The 18,988-nt window shown below is 51.1% G+C and overlaps 1 protein-coding gene across 4 annotated transcripts in view; it reads right to left on the bottom strand.

Annotated features, from left to right (window-relative positions):
- Pemt (phosphatidylethanolamine N-methyltransferase) overlaps positions 1-18,988 on the bottom strand; it is a 73,201-nt gene that overhangs the window by 44,423 nt on the left and 9,790 nt on the right. For 3 of the 4 annotated variants that reach the window (XM_076936725.1, XM_034506315.2, XM_034506317.2), the window contains exon 2: positions 14,084-14,191. The exons of the other annotated variant lie outside the window; for it this stretch is intronic. In XM_076936725.1, the coding sequence (XP_076792840.1) occupies positions 14,084-14,191 (108 nt within the window). The remainder of the gene's footprint in view (positions 1-14,083; positions 14,192-18,988) is intronic. 4 annotated transcript variants of the gene reach the window in all.

Raw genomic sequence — 18,988 nt, 5'->3', positions numbered from 1 at the left:
AACCCTCTCTGAGAGCAGATAAGGCACATGCAGGAGCCATAAATGGCAAGCTACCATCAACTCTAGGCACCAGGAAAAGGAAAAAAAAAATGCCAAAGAGTTCAGAGGCAATTAAGGAGACCCTGTCCAGACCGCAGGTTCCACACAGCATGGCCAGACCCTGGTCAGCTTCACTTCCCTAAAACTTAAGAGCATCTTTGGAAACTCAGCATTCCTCTTGAGATTGGCCCACCCAGGAGGGCCCAGGCAAGGTGCCTAGTGCATCAGGTATCCTGGCCACGCTGGAACCACTAAGGGCCAATCCCCACTCTGGGTGGGTTCCTATGGGCCTCAAAACACTTGCAGATCTCTGAAGGATGTTACCTCTTCTAACAGAGGCAGATGAGCCACACAAAGCAGGGGAGTGGGTTGAGAAAATAAGGGACAAACTCTGGTTTTCTGGAAAGATCCTACAGCAGGCACCCTGCTGCTAATGGGAGAATCGGATGCACCCAAAGAGTGGCTCTATTCATCATCCAAGAGCAGGATGGGGAGAGAGCAAGACTACAGATCCTGAAGACCCCAGGGGCTCAAGGGAGGCATAATTCTCTCCTCCAATGCCTCACGCCCTCCCCTACCTCCCAACCCCCTCCCCATACTTCTACCCTTGCAGTCACGGACACCTGCCCCCAGCCCCACAACCTCTAAGTAGCCTGGTGCTGACCCAGGCTACCTGCCCAGCACATTCCACCTAAGACACAGCCAGCAAGAGCCATGCTGCCTTCTCAGCTTCCCTAAGTGGGTCAGGCAGAAGCTCAACCTATTATCTTTGCACTAGGCTCTGAAGCTTTTGTTTCTTGGTCCCGCACTCATTATGAAAGGTGGGGAGCTTACAAAAACATACACATTAAACAAGAGGGAACAGGAAATGAGACGTGGAAGATGAAACACTGGTGCCCACAGAGCTGTGGAAGAGGCTGGCCAGACAGCCAGCAGCCTCACGAACCAAAAAGCTCAACCTGCTATGAACCTGGTGACCATGGAGGCCAATCAGCACACGCCCTGGATGGGCTAGCCTCCTGTCCACTTCTAATACCCACAACTCCTCCTAGAACAGTGTTTTCCACAGGGAAATGACCAGGAAATGGGCACTGACTGAGCAAGGCTCAGGCTGCACCTACAGTGCCTCTGACACAGAACACAGAGGCCGAGCTATGGAACACAACAAGACTGCCTGGAAAATGAAGCAACGAAGGAGAAACCACTGAGCAGGAGAGCAAGGGAAGGAAGGACACACACCTTCACAGAGAGCTAGCAGGAGACAAGGAAGGGACTCAGACAGCAACGGATGACATCCTTACTTCCTGGCAGAGGCAAGTACTTCCTGAGGCCTGGGCAGCTGTGGAAAAGTCTGTGGAGAAACCTCTGGCTCCAGGAAGAGAAATGCCAAGGTGAGCCGAGAGTCAACCCAGCTCCTCCTGAGGGCTTGCAGAGGAAATGGCACCTTGATGTTCAAAGAAAAGCAAAATCAGCCAAGGGGTCAACTATGGGCGGCCAATTAACACACAGAAGCATGCCTGATGGTCTGGGCCAGGAAGCAGAGGCCCAAATGATTGACACTGTGGTGGGCTTCCTGCTGGGAGACAATCAGAGCAACAGGAGGTGCTGGCTAGAGCAGAGGAAGAAGCACAAAAATGAATTGGTACCCAGCTAGACAAAAGGCAGAAGTGACCACCTACCCTCCTGGTCTTTGCATCCTTCACCCAACAGCATAAGTCAAAAAGCCAACTCTGGGTGTAGCCCTTGGCACAAATAATCTGACTTTTAATAAACAAATACCCAAAGTAGAGGTCATCCGAGGAAGAAACTGAGGCCTTGAAAAGGCAAAGAACTTCCCCAGATATATACAGAAAGTCGGCAACAGATGCTGTCCCAGGTGCCTGCCCAGTCTGCCCACAGCCCCTACGTACAGGCTACCCAGGGCCCAGAAGACTGGGAGGAAGATCGGGGAAAGAGGTCATAGTACCAGTGGCAGAAGCACAGTCACTGCAAATGTCAGCACTGTTAACCAAGCGGGCCCATGAGGAAAACGGCCACAGAACAGAGGCGGTGCCGTGACTGCCTTGCTTACGGTTTCCCATAGAAGCAGTCTGCTGTGTCCGCCCAGCTCCCCCTTTGCCAGTTCCCACCTCAATGACCTGGCTTCCGACCCACTACATCCAAACAACTCCACCTTGCCCTGCTCTAACCGGCACACGGCCACAACGGCCTTTCACCTAGTCTGGCCTGTGTGAGACATGACAAGGGAATGCTCACACCTCTTCAGTACCTTTTGGTCCACGTGCTCCCCTGCTTTCCTGCCATTCCTCATTTGCTCCCAGGGCCCAGGCCACCCCACAGGATTAGTAGGACACATGTTCCTCCCCGACCCTGTTACCAAACCTTTACTAGGCAACAGTGAGGCAGGACAAATGACACCCCCAGTTGCCCCTGCCAAGCTGGGGCCTGCCCAGCGCTGTCTGGGGTACTCCCCGCAGGGTATTTCATCAGCTTTCCCTACAGGCTGGGCAGGGTGTTGTGTAGCAGTTTCCTTCAGATTAAAACCTCCCATCTTGGAGAGACACTCCTTTACTCCAGAGGATGTGAGGTGTTAAAGGAGAGGTGAGATAACAGGACGTTTTATGACAGGATGTTTATGGGGAGGTGAGACAGCAAGACATTCTAAGGCAAGGAGAAACAGGAAGTCCCTCAAACAGAGCAGCTTTTCTAGGCCTTTCCTTCCCAGGTATATATAAGCCATAAAGATTGCTGAGAGACACTCTCAGACAAGCTGGGAGTTTTAGGAGAGGCTCACACCCACGGAGCTGACTGGAAGAGCCAGGACAAGCTGAACTGCCTAAGAAAAACAGAGACTAGACAGAGTGCCTGAAAAGCATTCAGACCAACTAAGCTGCCTGGAAAGGACACCCTCCAAGCTACTGAGCAGCTCACGGGCTATGCAGTGTGTTCCAGGTTCACAGCTTTCATGCGATGTCACCCATGCTGTAGTGGGCTTTGGTGATGCAGCTGTGTTGGAGTCATTTCTGCTCCTGTAAGTTACCCCTCACCCATATTCCTATAAGCAACCCCAATAAACCTTATTAGTTCACCAAGTTGGACTTTAGTGGTACCAGTACTTTGCTCTATCATCGGTTTCTTATGTAATGTGGGTAGGTATCTGTTCATGTCTCCCCAAGAATAATATCACACAATATGGGGGCAGGCTGAGAGTGTCTGCTAATGCTGTTCACAGGTAAGGAAACCAAGGCACAGCTCCCAGGCTCAGGCTTTGCCTGCAGCTACTCGGCAACAACACCCAAGACCCATTAAGTAGGCCCCAGAGGGGCGGCAACAGCGACAGAGAGACCTAACTAGGATACCCATCTGTGTGGCTCTTTTACTGCCCTCCAGGCTGAGACCCCTTGGCCCTGCCCTTATTAAGGCTATCAGGGAAGACACATCTGGGAACAGAAAGCACCACCTCAGGTCAGGCCACCACTCACCTCTCATCAACCTCCCTGGCTCTCAGCCCACACCCGAACCACATCCCTAACAAGGATCAATAGATGGATCTGCAGAGGACAAACACCTGCCCCTGCTCCATTGCCATACGTGGCAGAAGTGCTCCTTGTCCCCATGTCCTCCCTTCTAAGGATGGGACACACAGTGGGGGCTAGTAGGTTTGAGTTCTGCCCTAGACACATAGGCTGAGTACCTCAGAGAAACATGGGACTCTACCTGAGTCAAGGTCACACCCCTGTCTGCAGAGGTCAGGGGCCCTGCATACTCTGCCTGGGAGAACTGTTTCCTTCCTTGAAGCCTGCACCTTGCCTACCCCAGGGCTCACCGAGGTGGCCAGAGACCTCTTTTGGAAGTGGCAGGAGGTGAACCCACTGTATAACCCCACCTGCCTACACACACAGATGGCCTCTGGGTCCCTTCTAGGCAGACAAGAAGGGCAGGCAGAGAAAGGTAGATATAGTCCCTCTATGACAGGTTTGAGGTAGGTACCTGGCCTATGTATGTAACTGGTGCCCTTGTCAAAAAGACAGGACTTCCAGAGCCATAGCATGGCCTCTGAGCCTAGGTACCCTAATAACTATACCTGCAGTAGGGTCCCCTCACAAGAATATGCCTCCATTGAGCTACACTCCCCAAACATTCAGGGAAAGCCTAAAGTTTGGTGTGTAAAGTAGCCTGCAGGCTCAGGGGACAGAGAGGAGGCCAGCAAGGCAGCCAGAGCCTCTCGAGCTGGAAACAGGCACAGCTGAGCAGTTACCTACGGTACACAAAGGCCCAGGTTAGAGCCCCAGCACTGCAAACAGCAACAAAAGCTTACCAAACAACCCAGCTGATGACTATGAGTGTTGGGAATTACATATGATCATTTCCCAGGGGCCCATTTCACCCACAGTACATGCAGCCAGGTAAGGTGAAAGAAGGAACTGATGATGCCACTGGCCCACTATGTCCAGGGCCAGGACTCCCCCTTCCCACCTTCTGTACTCCCTATACCACAGAGCAAGCCAGACTACAAGCCCCCATACCACAGAGCAAGCTACACTACAATCCCCCACATCACAGACCAACTTGTCCCAATTGCCCTACCTTGCTACCATGATGGTCTGAACTGATAAGTTCCAGGTTCAGTGAGAGACCCTCTGGGATGACATCCAATGTCAACTTAAACCTCCGCCTGCACATGCACACACAGACACACACACAAAACAGAATGACATGATCCAGCAAACCCACTAGTATTCACACAGTCAAAGGCTGCGCTCCTGTTCACTTCTGTACTTCTCACATCAGCAATGATGAATAAATGGATATGGAAAGGAAGCACACGACACCATCTAACTGCACAGCAAGAATGGACTCCTGGGCCGAGGAGACAGCTTGGCTGGTAAAGTGCTTGCCAAACAAGCATGAAGAACTGAATTGATGCTGAGGCAAGGAGGAAGCCATGTAAAACAAAACAAAGGAGAACAGTGGTACACTGTGATCCTTGAACCAGAGAGGCACAAATAAGCAGATGCCCAGGGCTCACTGGCCCCTTCGTAAGCCTACTCAGTGAACTCTAGGCCAATGAGAGAACTTGTCTTAAAAACAAACAATGTGGATGGCTCCTGAAAAACAATACCCAAGGTTGCTCTCCAGCACACACAGACACATACACACAGACACACACACACGCACGCACACACACACACATACACACAGACACAGACACAGACACACACAGACACACACACACACATACACACATACACACACGCACACACACATACACACACACATACACACACACACGCACGTGCACACGCACACGCGCACGCGCACACGCACACGCACACGCACACACACACACACACACACACACGGAATCCTTTTATTGCTAGAGAATAGAGTATAGCTGGAGGATATTATGCTAAGTGAAGTGAGCATGATTTTACTTGTATGGAAGCTAAAGCAGACACAGTGAGAGGAGGGAAGGAAAAATGAGAGGAAGAAAATACAGATAAGGGGAGGGTGGAGAATGACTGCCTGGTGTCAAGAACTGTCCTTTAGTTGTCTTTTACAACAGCTTATCACAAGTGTATAAAGAAGTGGAAGAGAATTAGAAGGCTCTCAGCATGAGGCAATGATAAATGCTTAAGGTGATCCAACTGTTGCTTAAACCCTGTGTGATCAGCACACCCTGCAGACATACATATATGGAAACCTGGTGTGATCAGTATGCCCTGCACACACACGGAAACTTGGTGTGATCAGTACACCCGGCAGACACACATGGAACTGTCACTCTACTCCATACATATTTCAGCTCGACTGTGCCAAACAGAAGACCCAGGGGTGGTCTGAAACAAAGGGACAACAGCCAGGCTGGCTCTAGGCTTGCAAGGGCTAGGAATGTACCTCATGAATCCCCAAAAGAACCTTGTTGAGTCCACTGAACTAGCTGCAAGTTCCTTTTACAGATGGGGAAGAAAGATGAGAGAAGATACCCAGGAAGCCTGTGTGCTCCCAGCACAGAAGGGGAGATTACTCCTGGCTCCAGCCCTCCTCAGAGCCACCACAGATTGACTCTCAGGAAGGAGGGTGCCCTTGAACCATCGATCCTTCCCATCCTAGGCTTAGCCCTGGGTATCAGTGGATGGCTCCCACCCTTCCCTGGGCTTTCAGGAACTCAGCCTAAGAGGAAGCAGAACCACATTTACCATTAGCAGTTCCCATGGCCAGGGCTCAGCCCCACAATGGGCTTTAGGGACACGTAAAGGAGGAGGCTTAGCCATATTTGCTTAGGGCCAGAATCAGGGATGTCTAGCTGAAGAAGAGGAAGGGTAGTCAAGCAAGGATGTGTAGGAATCCCTTTAGGGGGAGTCAACAGAACATGCAAAGGCCTAGAGGCACACTGAGAATGATCTGTCTGAACTATGGTGCTAAGTCAGGTGGCCAGAGCTCCTGAAAGAGTGCCTTTTTAAAGCTAAGTCTGGGTCATGAAAATATCTCTCAGACAGGTAGTTCTCAAGCTGTGGGTCACAACTCCTTTGGAAGTCACAGAGGTTGAATACCACATATCAGATATTTATACTATGATTTGTAACAGTAGCAAAATCACAGTTATGAAGTAGCAACAAAAATTAATTTTATGGTTGGAGGTCACCACAGCACAAGGAACTGTATTAAAGGGTCACAGCATTAGGAAGGTTGAGAAACTATTCTCAGACCATGCTACAGCAGCTAGGATCGGGGCAGAAGCCAGGAGCATGGCTCATTAGAGGAACACCAGCACATGTAAGCTCCTGAGTTCAATCTTCAGAGAAGGAACAGGGAGGGAAGGAGGAAGGAAGGGAAGGGGGGAGGAAGAAAGAAGGGAGGGAGGGAGGGAGGGAGGGAGGGAGGGAGGGAGGACATTGCAGTAGAACCGCCTGGTCTGCCAGGGATACAGATGAAAGTGAAATACTAAGACCTCCCTTCCTGTGTCTGAGAGGTCATCTGTATCAAATCGCATGACCAGGCATGCTGTCCACCATCTTGCAGGTCTATTGATGTCATCCATGCTTTGGTGTAGGATAGCCTTGAAACACCAAACGAATCTTATACACCGAAATAGCCAATACAAAATAACCATGGAAGGAAGACACCCGGGCCCCATCGAGCTGGCATGCGCTAAGATAACAGAAGCCAGCAGCTAAACCGGTGGCACGGAACAACCCTCCCTCAGCACGTTTGCCCAGCCTTCTTCTTGTTCTTTGCTGTGTGTCTCCGAGCAGTCCTGGCACGGACTTGAGAGACACTGTTTTGGGCACTTCACCCCACGTTGCTAGGATGCTGGGTTCTAAAGTAACCCCAATGCTGGAGGGATCAGCACATCCACCATAAGAGGATGGGGTCAGTGAGTAGGCTAAGGCTGCTTCCAGCTAAACATGCATCCACTGCATTTGAGCCAACACTGACAGGGTGCGGCTGTGTCACTGTTAAAGATCACCTGCAGCCCAGTATGAGGCTGGGTCAACGCTGATTCTGGAGGGCCACAGCCATGAGTACAGCTAAGACAAATGAAGGGAGACTTGGGAGCGCTGTAGTGCATCAGGTGGCTATCAATCAAAGGTATTAGTGGCTGGCTGGTGTGAGCCTGGTGACACAACCAAGGCCTCCTGCTGTGTGAGGCCTTCAGCTGCCTTGAGCCATAGCAACTAGCCAGGCCGGCCTCTGCAGCACAAAACTAGAGAAGACACCTGACCTGCAAGCACCAGCTCCAAGCCTAGTGAGTAGGTCATGCCCCAGGTGCCAGATTTCTAAGCCAGGTGGAGCAAGAATCCCAAACTGCCCACTAATGTCCCTGCCCATCACACTCACATGCACACTCTCACACAACTTGCCTCTAGGAAACAGCTTGGGTGGTAGACCAACAGGCAGGATCATCCCTCAGGGAACCAAAACCCCTCTGACCCCCTAACTTCACATTCCCCTGCAAGTTTCCCTCATCCCTCAATGCTCTTCCTCTTCTAAAAAGCTCACCTCAAGACACGCCATCCATTCGACAGACTGGACGACTTATCCTCAAGCCTGACCTGGTACTTGTGCTCTCTCCTAAGTGCCTCTGGGAGCTGTGTGATGAGCACACCCTTGGCTATCCGGCTTCTCTTCTGGTATCCATGCTTATCTAGCCAAGTGCTTACTCCAGGAGAGCACAGTAATATCCCAAGATAACCCACCACAGGCCAGGCCTGGGTTTAAGAGGCAGGTTTCTACAGCTAGACAGACCTCAGTACCCAAACCCTCACATGATCATGGAGTCAGCAAGGCCAGAGCCAGACTGCAAACCTAGGCTGCCCCCAGTGGATGCAGAGGGAAAGCTTCTCTGGCACCACAGAGGATCCCTCACAGAGATAATTGTCACCTGACAGGCTGGGAGCAGAAAACAGAAGATGTGGAGACAGAAGACAGAAGGGCACTGAAGGGCAGAGGGACCAGGGCTCTTGCTGGCCACCACTGGTGCAAAGCACACCTCTACCACCCTGTTATCTACTCCAATTCTAGGTAACTTCTTCCTGTCACCTCCCTCTCTCCCTGTCACTTCCTCCCTCAACAGCATCTCCTCTTCCCTGTCAAATCCTTCACTCTCATTATCTCCTTGTCTTAGTCAGGGTTTCTATTCTGTGATGAAGCACCATGACCAAAAAGCAGGCTGGAGGGAAAAGGGTTTACGTGGCTGACATTTCCACATTGCTGTTCATCCTTGAAGGAAGTCAGGGCAGGAACGCAAACATGGCAGGAATATGGAGGCAGGAGCTGATGCAGAACCCACAGAGGGGTGCTGCTCACCGGCTTGCTTCCCCTGGCTTGCTCGGCCTGCTTTCTTATAGAACCCAGGGCTGTCAGCCCAGGGCTGGCTCTACCCACAGTGGGCAGGGCCCTCCGCCATCACTAATAAGAAAATGCCTCACACCTGGATCTCATGGAGGCATTTCTTCAAAACTGAGGCTCCTTCCTTTCTGATGACTCTAGCTTGTGTCAAGATTATACCAAACCAGCCAGTACACTCCTCCCTGTTGCCCCCTCTCCTACACTAGGTACCTCCTCTTCTCAGTGTCTATGTCGCTGTCATCTCCTCCTTGTCCACTGTCATCTCTCCCTCACTGTGACTTCCCCTGTCCTCTCTGTGACCTCTCCCCTGCCTTCCCTTCCTATCCTGTCATTCTCACCTCCATAGCGCCACCTACTGTTCAGAAGCCCTAAACTCCTTCCAAGGCACAGTCCCAGGACTCAAACATGCTACATACAGCACACCAAGCTGTTCCCAAGTTCTGTAAGGACAGTCACCTTTCTCAAACTAGCTCCCCAGACACAGTGACCATTGCCTAGGCCCACCCTAGAGACCTTTAGGATAGCCTCCCAGTTAAAAGTAGGTACCCTCCAGAGCTAAGTTGCTTCAGCAGGTGTCTGCCTGCAGCTAGGCTTACCCTGTGGTAGTTATGGGGCCCAGGTTGCCTATGGGTAGCTGGTACAACTAACACTTCCTCAGAAGAGCATGATATGTCCTTCAACCTTTAGGGAAGAGCAGTTGCTTCTGACCTGAGGGAGTGGCTTGGGTCTACAGCAGCAAGAGTACACAGAAAGGAGCCTGTGAGGAGCTCTGCCCTCTTCACACCAGCTGCCTTGACAAGAATCTTAACAGCAGCCTGTCCTGCTGACTCCAGACCCAGGGCCCTGGGATGGACTGGTTCAGGGCCATGCTCTATGATCCATCAGTCTGCCCTGGTATCCAAACAGCCTGTCTCCATTGGCTGCTGGCTGCTGTCGGCCATCTGCTCCATTTGGCTAATGGTAACAAAGCTTGTGTGACATTTCCTCAAGTAAACAGCCCAAGCTCAAGGCCACTGCTGGGATCCAGGCCCTGGCCTTCCAGGGCTCTGACCAGGCAAAGCGTGGCCACTGGGGCTTCACGGAGCCATCTACCTCATGTCTCTTGGAATCTGTCATAGACGCTGAAGTGTTTTCCTTCCCAGGTTTGCCCACGTAGTGTGAGCTCATGTCAGATGGATACAGAATGTGTCCACTGGATGCTACACAGAAGGTGAGTGATGAGCCAGTCCATGTTCATGAAAACAGCAGCGCTTCCTGGGCATTGACTACACCAGGCACAAGGCATGAGCCCTGAAGAGGACCCTGGCTGGTCCGCTCAGATGCAGGCCAAGCAGCAGCTGCTACCTAGAACACAGTGCATGACAGGCTGGGGACAAGATGGAAAAACAAGTGCTTTGGAGCACTCTACGATGACAGGATCAGTGTTCCTAGCAGCTGTGCTAAGGGATGCATGAGATACAGAGTAGGCATTCAGACCACTCGGGCCACTGCATTAGTCTCCAAAGACAGCGTTACTGACCTCTGCTGGGCAGGAGCCAGGGCTGCTGTTCCTCCTACAGTGTGTTGGGTAACTGGCCCCAAATGTCTGCAATCTAAAGCCAGAGAAGGCAGGTGGAGAGGGAAAAAGACCCAGGAAGCGATCTGCCAAAGATCACCACAGGCTACAGGGACAACAGTCTTCTGGAAGCCCTAGAAAAGTAGAGGACCATATATCTAGTAAGGGGCTGGGACCAGGGTAACCAGGGATATAAGTAAAAAGATACCTGACACAAAGGGCCCTGGCCAGGCTAAGAGCTGTACCTCTGCCCACAGTGACAGTCCTCCTGAGCCTTTAAGAGTCACCAGCTTAGAAGCTAGAGCAGTGCAGATGGCTGCTACAGACACAGGGTCTGATACCACGTGATGGTTCCTACTGACAGCTGCAGTCTGGGACTGTAGAATGGCTGCCTTGGCTGAGCCCAGTGTCTGCAGCACTGGAGGAAGTATGTCACTGGGACTGGGCTCTGTCATTTTAATGTCTCGTGGCCCTTTCAGTATGCCCTGTCTGCTTTGTGCTTGTGGTTTTAGATGTGAGCTCTCGGCTTCCTGCTCCTGCCACCATGCTTACCCCTTGTCACCACGCCTCCCCGCCACGATGGGCTCTAATCCCTCTGGAACCATCAGTCAAATAAACTCTTCCGAAGGTTGCTCTTGCTCGTGTTCATCCTTCACACCATCCCCTCCTCAGCTGCCTGGGTCAGTAAAGAAGCAGCCCTCCTGCTGGCCACACCAGCTCCACAGCAGGACCGGCCACACTGCTGCTATTGCAAGGCTGCCAGGCTTTTCCTTGCCGCTACCCCCACTTCCAGGGCCCCATTCTGCTGCATGCCACCATCTGGGCTTCTAAAGTGGGCTGGCCTCCCAGCTCACCCTGGCTGCCTCCCCACTCCTCTCATATGCCACCTTAAAAAAAATCAACTCAGTTACTACAACTTTCCCCCAGAAACCCAGCAATTTCTTATGCAAGTGTGAGGTTTCGGTCAAAGGCCATCCCTTCAGATGGGGCCTTCCCCAACGACACTTCCTGTCTCTTCCTCTTACCTGCTTTGTCTCTAAGGGGTTGATTTGTATGTTTACTTGTTCACTGCCCTTCCTAGGATGCCACTGCACCAGGGTCAGGTCCATGCACTCTCACAGGTACCCTCAATAAGTATCCAGACAATAATGGACAAATCTCTTTGATATGGTTTGGGCATGATTTCAGTGTGTCCACTAAAGCTGACATGTTGAAGGCTTGTTTCCCGGCATGATGGTGTTGGGAGGATTGGAGCCCTTAAGGGGGGTGAGTGTGAGGTGATTAGATCATGGCCGACCTCCCTGGGAAGGGAGTGGCATGGGTCCTGGAGAACTGTTATTTCTCTTGAGGGTGGATTCTTATAAAGTAAAACTCCCCACACATGCCTGGCCTCTTATGCATGTGGCCATTTCCCTTTCTGGTTCTCCATTATATTTTAAGATGTTGAGAGAGACAGGATGCTGGCACCACAGAGTTGGGATCTTCCAGAGATTATGAATTAAACATCCATCTTCCTACTACACAGTTCTTAGTACCAGTTATTCTGTCAAAGCAGGTTCTTAACCTTCCTAATGATGTGACCCTTCAATACAGTTCCCCATGTTGTGGCGACCCCAAACATAAGACTATTTTTGTTGCTACTTCATACCTGTAATTTTGCTGCCATTATGAATCATGATGTAAATATCTGATATACAGCATATCTGATGTGCAACCTCTGTGAAAGGGACGTTTGACCCCCCAAAGGTGCTGTGACCCACAGGATGAGAACTGCTGTGTTAAAAGCAACAGAAAGTGCTAAAACCCTCCTCCAACCCATTTCCTAGTGTGAGAACAGCAGAGCCTTGCCAGGCAGAAAGCCTGAGCAGTGAGCTATGCCCGGAGCTGCAGTCATAAGATACTGCACCGGTCTTCCCGCGTGCCCCTGCTCACAATGCAGTTTCCTGTCCCCACAAAGCACAGAGCTAGGCTTCCAGCCCCTGTCCTCCTGCATCCAGATGCCACCTCAGCTCCTCCAAGCTGTGCCTGACCCAACCATAACATGATGCCATTTTTCTCATTCCAAACTGACCATGAAGAGCTCACTCCTTCTTCCACTAATGACAATACATCTTTCCAAGGCATAATGCTCAAAATGAGGCAAACCAAAAAACTTATGACAAAAAAAAGAAAGAAAGAAAAGAAAGAAACCGCTTATGATAAATGCACAGACACAAGGCTTTTGTCTCCAAATTTAGGCTGTTGGGGCTGTTCCTGTGGACGAAACTCAGCTTCAAAATTAAGTGTGCAAGCACTTAGGAGGCAGAGGCAGGTGGATTTCTGAGTTCGAGGCCAGCTAGTCTACAGAGTGAGTCCCAGGACAGCCAGGACTACACAGAGAAACCCTATCTTGAAAAAAAAAAATTAAGTGTGCCAAAAATACTGCCTTAAGGATCAGTGGGAGATAAACAAAGGGAACTTGGACATCAATAAAATACTCCCAATGCCCACTGCATTTGATCAGCTGTTCTTTCTGTGTTCAGGTCCCACTCTGGCAATTGCTAATCAGCCCAGGCCTCCTAGAAGAGAGAACACAAGCTCCATCCAGCCATGCAATCCAGCAGCTTCCTGCAGGAGAGTCCTGTGCACACCACATCTAATGGAGAGTGAGTTAGGAGTGAGGTATCTCCTAGCCAGGCCAGAAGCCTCTTTAATGCCCTGTACTAGCTTCCTCTGACTTCTTTAAAACATCAGAAACATGCTCTCATGGCTTAAGATCAGTGTTTGTCCCCTAGAGTGCCCTGCAGCCTGGCAGGCTAGCTCCTCGGGCAGGCTAAGGGCACAGAGCACCATGTGTCTGGCCTTGCCAGAAAAAAAGCTATCAGGAAACCAGGGCCAGCACTGGTACACTCTAACAGTACACTCCAAGGCCGTGGTGTCTCAGGAGCAAGGGGAGGTCACAGTGGTCTTGTCTGACCTCTGTACCCCTCCCAGCAGCCCCTTCCTAAGGCAGGTCCAGCATGTTCAGGACTGCAGGAACAAACCATTCAGAAGGTGGTGGCTCTGTGCCAAGCAAGCATCCCTGCCCCCACCCACCAGGTGGAATAAAAGACCCAAGCCATAAACCAGATGAAAAGAATACAGTGTTCCACCCTGGTACAGCTGAACTGACAATAGTCTAGGATCAGTATGCTGACGCCAAGCACAGCCTGCTACAGACTAGCTCCAAGGCAATCACAGGATATCCCAGGCTCTGCCTCAGTGATCGCTCAGGCCTCCATTCCCATTAGTCCTTGTGTGGTAAAATCCCAGACAGCCAACGCCCTCCAGTGAGAAGGCCGGCTGCAGGTGGGAGGCCTCCCCCATGCAGTAGTCAGCTGCAGACTTTTGGGATACCCTAGGTCACCCTGACACTGGCCCCTTGGCCTCCACGAAGGCAAGAGTCTCCCCTCATTCAGTGTACACTCACTGAGTGCCACCCTGAGAGGGAAGAAGAGAAGAGAACGGTAACAGGCATGGAAAGGCAGAGAGGATAGCCACCGTCTAGCCCACTGTCTGTGTGTCTGGGCCCACTGTCCGTGTGTCTGGCTTGCTGGTAGCAGTGATCCCACCCCAGCAGGCTCACCAGCTAGCCTATGTCAGCACAATAGTACTCACCACATTCCAGAAGAGCGGGTTGAACACAATGCTGAGCACAGCCGCCACAAAGCTGGGCTCTGTGGGGTCCACGTATCCCAGCAGCCAGCTCATAACGAAGAAATTGGCCTGCAAGGACAGAGCTGCCATCAGCAGGAGGCCTGTCTAGCAACACCCAGAAGCTGCCAGGACCTGTGAGCCCCTAGGATGCAAAGACTCCTGGGAACATAAGGGAACTTAGGATATTCAAGTGCAGATACAGTCACTGCACTTAAGTCTCATAAAACAGAAGATAAAAGGCTGAAAACTAGTCAGCCGTGTCAACTGTCATGAGAGTGCTAGGCTAATGGCTGCGGAGGTGCTCATGGGCACTGCATGCAGAGATCTGTGGCTCTGAAGACAGGTTCCCAAGAAAGAAGTGATACTAATCCTGGATGTGATTGAAATCCTCTTGGATGAGGGTTCTCATGAGACTCAAGGAACACTCAGGTGGCCAAAACACATGAGAAGGGAAGCTCAGCCTCAGGAGACAGCGGAAGAGCTGGTGGCCACAGGTAATGGCCACCTTTCTCAGAGCCTCAGGGGGAACAGCATGACTGCAACTGCGCAAGTGCTTCCACATACAGCACGAAGAGAGCAGGTAGCACCACTCCCGCCAGTTTACATTGACAACGACAAGTCAGAGACAACCCAGGGTGGGAGAGCACTTGTCTAGTATGTACAAAACCTCAGCTTCTATCCCCAATACCACAACCAAAACAAAAACCCAAGATCAACTGAGATGCAGAAATAAGGTATGGCCTGAGTGTGGGGGGCTCCTAAATCACAAAATTGAACAGCTCCATTTATACATAAAAGCCCTGAAGTGCTTGATATTTGGGGTGAGTTGTCAGTGCTGGGCTGGGCTATGCTATGTATTCTAGGATGCCTCGCAGCCCCCGAGCCTGGCTTCCGCTCAGTGGAGGGTGGTAACTGCTCCCTACTGAAGCAACCAGAGATGTCTCCAAATGTACATTAGAAACAAACTCCCTGAGTGGAAGGAAGCTCTGCCCCCAGGAGAGGAAGGGGCAGCCAGCTGCTTTCTGCACCAACTTCTTTCCTCCTTGGGCAGTGAGTTGGCACTGAGGGGTGAATATTGCTGGGTCCTTGTGCTCTTCTCTAAACATCTCCAGTTTCCAGTTTAGGAAGGATCTTGAAGGCCCAGAGCATTGAAAATATTGTATTGTCTTCCCCACAGGCAACTGAAATAAAAGTCGCACCAAATTGTAAATAGGGCTTTGTGCATCAGGCCTATGGCCTTTGTCAGACTCTACTCTCATGGCATGCTTAACTGTTTCATTTCAAAGGCTGTTTCCACCCCCCACCTGCCCCCCACATTAGGGGGAGGCAAGGAAATAATGTGCTACATTTGCTAGTATCCCACACACAGAGACCCGTCCAGCGCTGCCCATCCCTGGAGAGAAAGCAGCAGGCTCTACCCATGTTCTTACGTCACCCAGTAACCGTCTCCTGGGAAGACTCAGCCTGCCATCCAGCTGGAATTGCCCAGTGTGACACAGGGGATACCGGAAAGTCACTAGGCATGAAAGGTCTTCCTGTGGCCTCACTGCCCAGTCGGACCACATTTCTCACCAGGATATGGGATCAAAGGCAGGCTAAGCACTTGCTAAATACTCAAACCCAGTATTCAGATACCCATATCCACCAAGACCTCTACAGATGCCTACAGTGTAGCTAGCACCAAAAACTACACGTATTATACTGTTGCTGTTCTAATATACATGCACCTCCAATAGAAATTTTGCAAACCAGGCACATCAAGAGGTTAACAATGACTACTCATTAGCTAGAACCAGAGCTGGGCATGGTGATGCATACCTGGGATCCCAGAACTCAGAAGGCAGAGGCAGGCTGATCTCTACAGGCTGGGCTAGTCCATGAGCTATCTACTCTAGTGAGTTCCAGGTCAGCCAAGGTTACAAAGTGAAACTGTCTCAAAAAACAAAAGCAAGAGAGGGAGTGGGAGACAGGAACTAACACAGACTAAAATAAGTGGTGTGAATTCTCCCTCTCTTCTCTGCTCCACTCACCTTGTGGAGACCACAGCTGCAGGCTACAGGTGTGGGATCATCCTGCTCAGCAGAAAACAAGCCAATAGGGGTGCACTAGTGTGGGAGCGGGGACGTGAAGAACCTCGGTGAGTTCACCAGGGTGTTGATAAATGAATGACAGAGAACCTGCTCAGGAACCTGCAGGGAGAATGAGCCTGAGGGCACAGCCTCATCCCAAGCTGCTGACAGCTCAAGAACACTCAGGGAATACAACAGGCAAGCCTGCGCCCCTGAACAAAGTCTCAGGAATCCCTGGATGAGATGAGGGCCTCAGCACAACTTTGGGTTGTGGGAAGTAAGGTCATGTGTTCCTAGGGCACACAACACCGGTACAAGAGGAAGCCCCGGATCGACCCTCAAAACAGACCATGTGCCTTACAGGAAAAGGAGGGGACTGGAGCTGTGTATAGCCCTAAAGCTTCTCGAATCTGAGCCCAAGAGAGCCAGTCTTTCTTCCCTTTGACGACAGGTATTAAGCATCCCTGATCACAAGGCCCTGTGCTGGGGGTGGGCGGGGGCTGCAGAAAAAAGAAGAGAGGAAGCCGGCCTAGGCACAACAGTCCTGACTTGGCCTGACACTCCCAGTGCATGCTGATCTTACTTCTGTCAGCTGGACCACATACCTTTATCCAGCAGGAAGTCTGTACACATCCCAAGCCCTCCACCACAGCCTCCCGCCACACCCTTGTCTCATTCAGTCTAGTCAGTTCTGAGATTCCTTACATAACCACTCCATCCATTTCCTACCCTCACCAAGGCTCCCCCGGGGCACTGTAAAGACCTTCATGAGCTCCTGTCTTCCGCTTCCCTTCTGAGCCCTCCTAGATGGCAGCTCCTCCCTGCTGCCACCCTCACTCATGCCTCCTCACCTGCATTTGGCTCACTCAGCATAGCACACCAGCAGGTGGGCCCCATATCTCCCCACAGAGTGGACGACCTCACCTGCTACCTATCTCTTCACAAAGGTTCTGTGCATGCTGGGAATACCATCTATTCCTCTATACACTGAGCAAACTGCTGCACATCCCTCAAGACCCAAATGGGAAAATCCCCTACTTCTGACCAAGGCACTCTATGGTATTCCTGGAGTTCAGCCTACATGATTATCTGATCATCATCCCTGTCTTGCAGCTGCTCCTCAGGCTAAGGACCATGTTTTCATTAATCTTTGTGTCTCCATTTCTGACTGCCAACGCTGGCAGAAAATAAATATTTGCTAAGTGAATAGAACCCCTTCTTTCATCATCAATACAATTTGAAGGCTAATGGCCATCTCCAAGGGGCTCAGTGGCTGAGCCACTGTGTGGCCTCCTCCAGTCCGGCTTTGGAAAGAGACAAGAAATTGCCAAAGCAGCCCCTGGAGGGAGTTTTGCAAGCTGCTGGACAACTGGACAGTCAACATGACTAACAGGCCCCTCTGGACATAGAGGCATGGCTTCTCGTAAGACCACAAGACCTGGAATCACCAGCTACCCAGGCACTTTGCTTCATAAATATATATGTCTGCAGGGCTGAAAGATGAAGCAATGCTTTACAAGAGTTGCTAGAGGTGAAATGCCAAGCCAGCGGGAGGGGAGGGACTTCCCAAAGCAGCTTCGAGTCCTCAGGTGGGGCCTGTTTGCTCTGAGGTATGCACATTAGGGGTGAAGGAGTGCAGGGAGGACACAGGCAGGAGGACCAGCAGTCCTGAGGCTCTAGCCTGGCCTGAACCCACCACCCACTTTCCCTTGCAGTCTACTCCCTTACCTGTGTCCTCCTCTAGCTGGCCTCCCTGCAGCTCCCACAGGAGGACACTCTAGGCCTACAGGTCCTATAGACCCTAAGTGTATTGGATGTGAATGCACACCCATACATATGCAAATAAAATAGAGAACAATGTCATTTTTAAAAAGTAAGCTCACCATATTAGGGAAGGAAGGTGAAGGAGAAACCATTTTGCCTTTGCAGTGGGAACCCTCTCCTCTTTCTCCATGACCTCCAGAAAGAAAAATATTCTCAGTCTTTAAAGGATTGTCAAGAATTCAAATCAATGTCCTTCTCCCAGTGCTGAGCACCATAAAGGGAGCCTGTCCTAGTATAAGATGTTAAAAACCAAAAACTGAGCAGGCCTGAGAGCATTTCTAGGGCCCATCACTGAGGTCAAGGAACTGAGGTCTGAAAGAGGACTTATCATTGACCCCACCAAAGATGAGACAACCAGGAGCTTGGAGAAACCTGTGAAGCCCAGGCTGTGACGGCCAGGACCAGCATAGCCCTTCTGGACCCTAGGCAGGAAACCCTACAAGATGTGGACTTCAGCCACCAGGGGAGGGCCCAGCACCCACAGTAGACAAGAATAAAAGACAGTTTCTGGATCCTGGATCCCCAGTATGAGACAGGTAAAGTAGGCGGTGAATCACACGTTCCTTTCCTGCTTTGTGAGAGCTAAGACAAAAGAAGAAAATTGAGACACTCGAAGATCAGCTAGTTAACATGGCTGAACCTGCAAAAACTGCCATCCAGCTGTCTCTCAATTAAAGCCAAAGTGATCCAATCCAGAACATGACCACACAACCAGGTCCCAGTGCCCTGGTCAGCCTGTCTCAGCAGGGGGGGAGAGTTCATCTGGAAGCCAGGTCACCTTGAGGGTTACTGTTGCCTGGAGAAGGAGCTGCTTCAGAGGAGAGAGTGACTGATGCAAGGCAGAAATTAGAAGCAGAGGAACATGCTCCCAGCTCTCCACACCTGAGACATGGGGCACCCCTCCCAAAGCCCACTCAAAACTGGATTAGCCAAAATTAACCCCAAATCCTTCTGACATGAACAGAGAAGCCAT

Source organism: Arvicanthis niloticus, chromosome 6 (genome assembly GCF_011762505.2).
Source record: "Arvicanthis niloticus isolate mArvNil1 chromosome 6, mArvNil1.pat.X, whole genome shotgun sequence".
In the NCBI taxonomy this organism is placed as follows: domain Eukaryota; kingdom Metazoa; phylum Chordata; class Mammalia; order Rodentia; family Muridae; genus Arvicanthis; species Arvicanthis niloticus.
Note: the sequence above shows the minus strand (reverse complement) of the source record. Positions and strands in the feature narration are given on the sequence as shown.